The following is a 3,470-nucleotide window of genomic DNA, read 5'->3' on the forward strand; positions in this document are numbered from 1 at the left end:
CCTTTTTGTACACATCTTTTAAGAGGAACTCAATCTTCCGATTTTAAGAAATGCAAATGGGGCAATGATGTATTAACCCAAAGATTTTCTTTGTAATAGGAAATGTTTTTAAAGGGGAAAAATAGGGATTTTTATTATTAAAAGATAAAAGTAAATTTATTTTTTAAGATACAAGGCATTGGAAACATTTAGTTTCACAATATGCCATTATTAGGCACTCTCTATCTGATTGTTAGAAATTATTCATTTCCTCAAAGACAGACAGAGAATAAATTGATTGGGGATGCAGGCTTGTACTATGCACTTTCTTTGCCAAAGGCGAACGCAGAACATTTTAGAGCCATGAGGATGCTTCTGCATTTGAGTTTGCTAGCTCTTGGAGCTGCCCACGTGTGTGCCAACCCCACAGCACGTCCCACAAGTGCCTTGGTGAAAGAGACTTTGGCACTGCTTTCTACTCATCGAACTCTGCTGATGGCCAATGAGGTAATTTTCTTTCTGATTCCTACAGTCTTTAAAGTGCATAGGTAATCATTTGTGATGGTTCCTTTACTATACAGAGAGATATGTTATAAATAAAATTCTGAGCATGTTAGTACATGGGTGATAAGTGTATCATTAGCCAACATTCCATTAAAAGTTATGAATGCCAGTGTGCTATAAAAAGTGATTATATTTTCTTTCCTTTTCAGACCCTGAGGATTCCTGTTCCTGCACATAAAAATGTAAGTTAAATTATGATTCAATAAAATGATTGCATGAATAAGTAAATTTCCTATTTTAAGCTGTAAATCGTTAGTTATGATTGGAGCTATTTAATTTTCTATACTTTTGTTTTCATATGGGTGGTTGTGAATGTCTATACTTAGAAATATGAGGAATGGCTTTTTAACAAGTAGAATCCTTTCAACAAGTGGTTTAGGCTCTTTGGGGATGTTGTTAGTTTGCCTCGCAAAGAGCCTCATGTCAGGGATTCTTTCCAGAAGGATTCCACACTGAGTAAGAGGTGCCTGCTAGTCTCTGTGCAGTTCTGACTCTGGTCTTCCTCATTGTAATGTCTTTCTGAAAGTATTAGCAACTTAGAACTATATGTTTAGAACCATGGGCAGTAGACATTGAAATATATAACAAATGCCCTATATTAATAATTTCTGCATACTTAATTATAACTATATGATGATATTGTATGCATTTGAATATGCCCTGGTCATATGAAAATGTAAAATATATAATTTTATTAGTTTAAATGGAATAAAATCAGTGGCTAGAACTGTGAAATCACATTGAGGTGAGTTTAATGCATAATGTATTACACTTCCAAAACATTTTTTTCTGGTTACATAATTAAGTTATATCCTTTATAAAACTCCTCAGTAATCATACAAGCTTCATCTACTTTTTGAAAATTTTATCTCAATATGTGGTGGTTTTTGTTGTTGTTATTGTTGCTTCTGAGACAGAGGCTTGCTCTGTAGCCCAGACTGGAGTGCAGTTGCACAATCTTGGCTCACTGCAACCTCCGCCTCCGGGTTCAAGTGATTCTCCTGCCTCAGCCTCCTGAGCAGCTGGGATTATAGGCACCCACCACCATGCCCTGCTAATTTTTATATTTTTAGTAGAGATAGGGTTTCACCATGTTGGCCAGGCCGATCTGGAACTCCTGACCTCATGATCCACCTGCCTCAGCCTCCCAAAGTGCTGGGATTACAGGTGTGAGCCACCACACCCAGCCTGATTATGTGGTGGTTTGTTGCCTAGAAAACAAACAAAAAACTCTTTGGAGAAGGGAATTCATACCACAAACAAAGCCAAAATTTGTGGACCAAATTATTTTAAATAATTATTTTTTCATCGATAAATTAAAATGTATATATGTTTATTGTGTACAATATGATGTTTTGAAATATATATTTATTGTAGAATGGCCAATGGATCATATCTTTATACCTTGTTTTGATTATTTGTATTTTTAAAATTTTCCTCATTTAGCACCAGCTGTGCACTGAAGAAATCTTTCAGGGAATAGGCACACTGGAGAACCAAACTGTGCAAGGGAGTGCTGTGGAAAAACTATTCCAAAACTTGTCTTTAATAAAGGAACACATTGACCGCCAAAAAGTAAGTTATACACATTCAGTGGAAGCTGTATTTGTCTGGCTGTGCCTAATTCTATGGAACTGACAGTTTCTGATAATACCTACTGTCATTTTTCTTTTTTCACAGAAAAAGTGTGGACAAGAAAGACGAAGAGTAAAGCAATTCCTAGACTACCTGCAAGAGTTTCTTGGTGTAATAAACACCGAGTGGATAATAGAAAGTTGAGACTAAACTGGTTTGTTGTAGACAAAGATTTTGGAGGAGGACATTTTACGGCAATGAGAATGATGACCAATGAAGGGTTAGGCCTTAATTTTCAGTGTAATTAAACTTCAGAGGGAAAGTAAACATTTCAGGCACACTGACACTTTGCCAGAAAACATAAAATATTTAAAATATATTTTAGATATCAGAATCATTGAAGTATTTTCCTCCAGGGAAAATTGATATATACTTTTTTTCTTATTTAACTTAACATTCTGTAAAATGCCTGTTAATAATATTTATGAAATTGTTAAGAATTTGGTAAATTAATATTTATTTCATGTTATATTGTGTTCCAATAAAATAAAAATAGACAACTGTTCAATTTGCTGCTGGCCTCTGCTTTAGCAGTTGAAGGTAGCACGGTCCATTGAACACATGCCCAGTTTGGAGGGAGGGTCTGAGCACATGTGGCTGAGCATCCCCATCTCCCTGGAAAAGTCTTGGGGTTATAAAGCACACCAGAGGTGGAAGCGATCTAGCAGGACTTAGTGGGGGTGTGGAGAGCAGGGACACAGGCAGGAGGTGAACCTGGTTTCCTCTCTACAGTAGACTCAGAACCTGGGATGGTACAGGGTAAATTGCAGGGAAAAAAAATTAATGAATGTGCTTTCTAAGACTGATTGTAGAATTAAAATGAGTTGTAAGGCTTTCCCTTGTAAAAGGTCAGTGTGGGAACCTGTAACTGGGTTCCCTCCGAGTCTATGAGAAGAATTTTGGCAGACCAATCCCATTGCCAGTATAGAGAGGACCCCAGAAACCCCCTGGCAAGGCCTACAGAGGTTCTTACCCCACCTGACCCTGCAGCACAACAAAAGGAGCAGAAAGACACTGGTAAGGCAGTCCCATTAGAAAGGTTGAGTTCTGTATTCCCAGGGGCAGGCCATGCAACACTCCAATCTGCCTCCTTACAACTATCAGTAGCATCACTAGAGATTCCTCTGTTTGAGAAAACTTCTCAAGGATCTGGAAAATATGCTCTTTAAAATATTTTAAAACTGATATAGACCCAGAGAAGAGACCCAGTACCAATATTCAGCTATATCGTCCATTCTGTCATTCTTTCATTCAACAAATATTTATTGATCACAGGCTCTATGCTGGGTGTG

General features: G+C 37.3%; 1 protein-coding gene across 1 annotated transcript; it reads left to right on the forward strand.

Annotated features, from left to right (window-relative positions):
- The first annotated feature begins 277 nt into the window (after positions 1-277).
- IL5 (interleukin 5) lies at positions 278-2,717 on the forward strand. The gene is made up of 4 exons (XM_032256878.1): positions 278-486; positions 693-725; positions 1,990-2,118; positions 2,224-2,717. Exons 1-4 carry the CDS (start codon positions 343-345, stop codon positions 2,320-2,322), a joined length of 405 nt encoding a protein of 134 aa, XP_032112769.1. The 5' UTR covers positions 278-342; the 3' UTR covers positions 2,323-2,717.
- Positions 2,718-3,470: the final 753 nt, after the last annotated feature.

Source organism: Sapajus apella, unplaced genomic scaffold (assembly GCF_009761245.1).
Source record: "Sapajus apella isolate SASKATOON/1434 unplaced genomic scaffold, GSC_monkey_1.0 scaffold1, whole genome shotgun sequence".
In the NCBI taxonomy this organism is placed as follows: domain Eukaryota; kingdom Metazoa; phylum Chordata; class Mammalia; order Primates; family Cebidae; genus Sapajus; species Sapajus apella.

Bases quoted from the DNA above. Each gene is read 5' to 3' on its own strand.
- IL5 (XM_032256878.1), top strand. From the start codon at position 343: ATGAGGATGCTTCTGCATTTGAGTTTGCTAGCTCTTGGAGCTGCCCAC. The intron at 487-692 runs GTAATTTTCTTT...TTTCCTTTTCAG, and splicing joins CTCTGCTGATGGCCAATGAG to ACCCTGAGGATTCCTGTTCC. The intron at 726-1,989 runs GTAAGTTAAATT...TTCCTCATTTAG, and splicing joins CTGTTCCTGCACATAAAAAT to CACCAGCTGTGCACTGAAGA.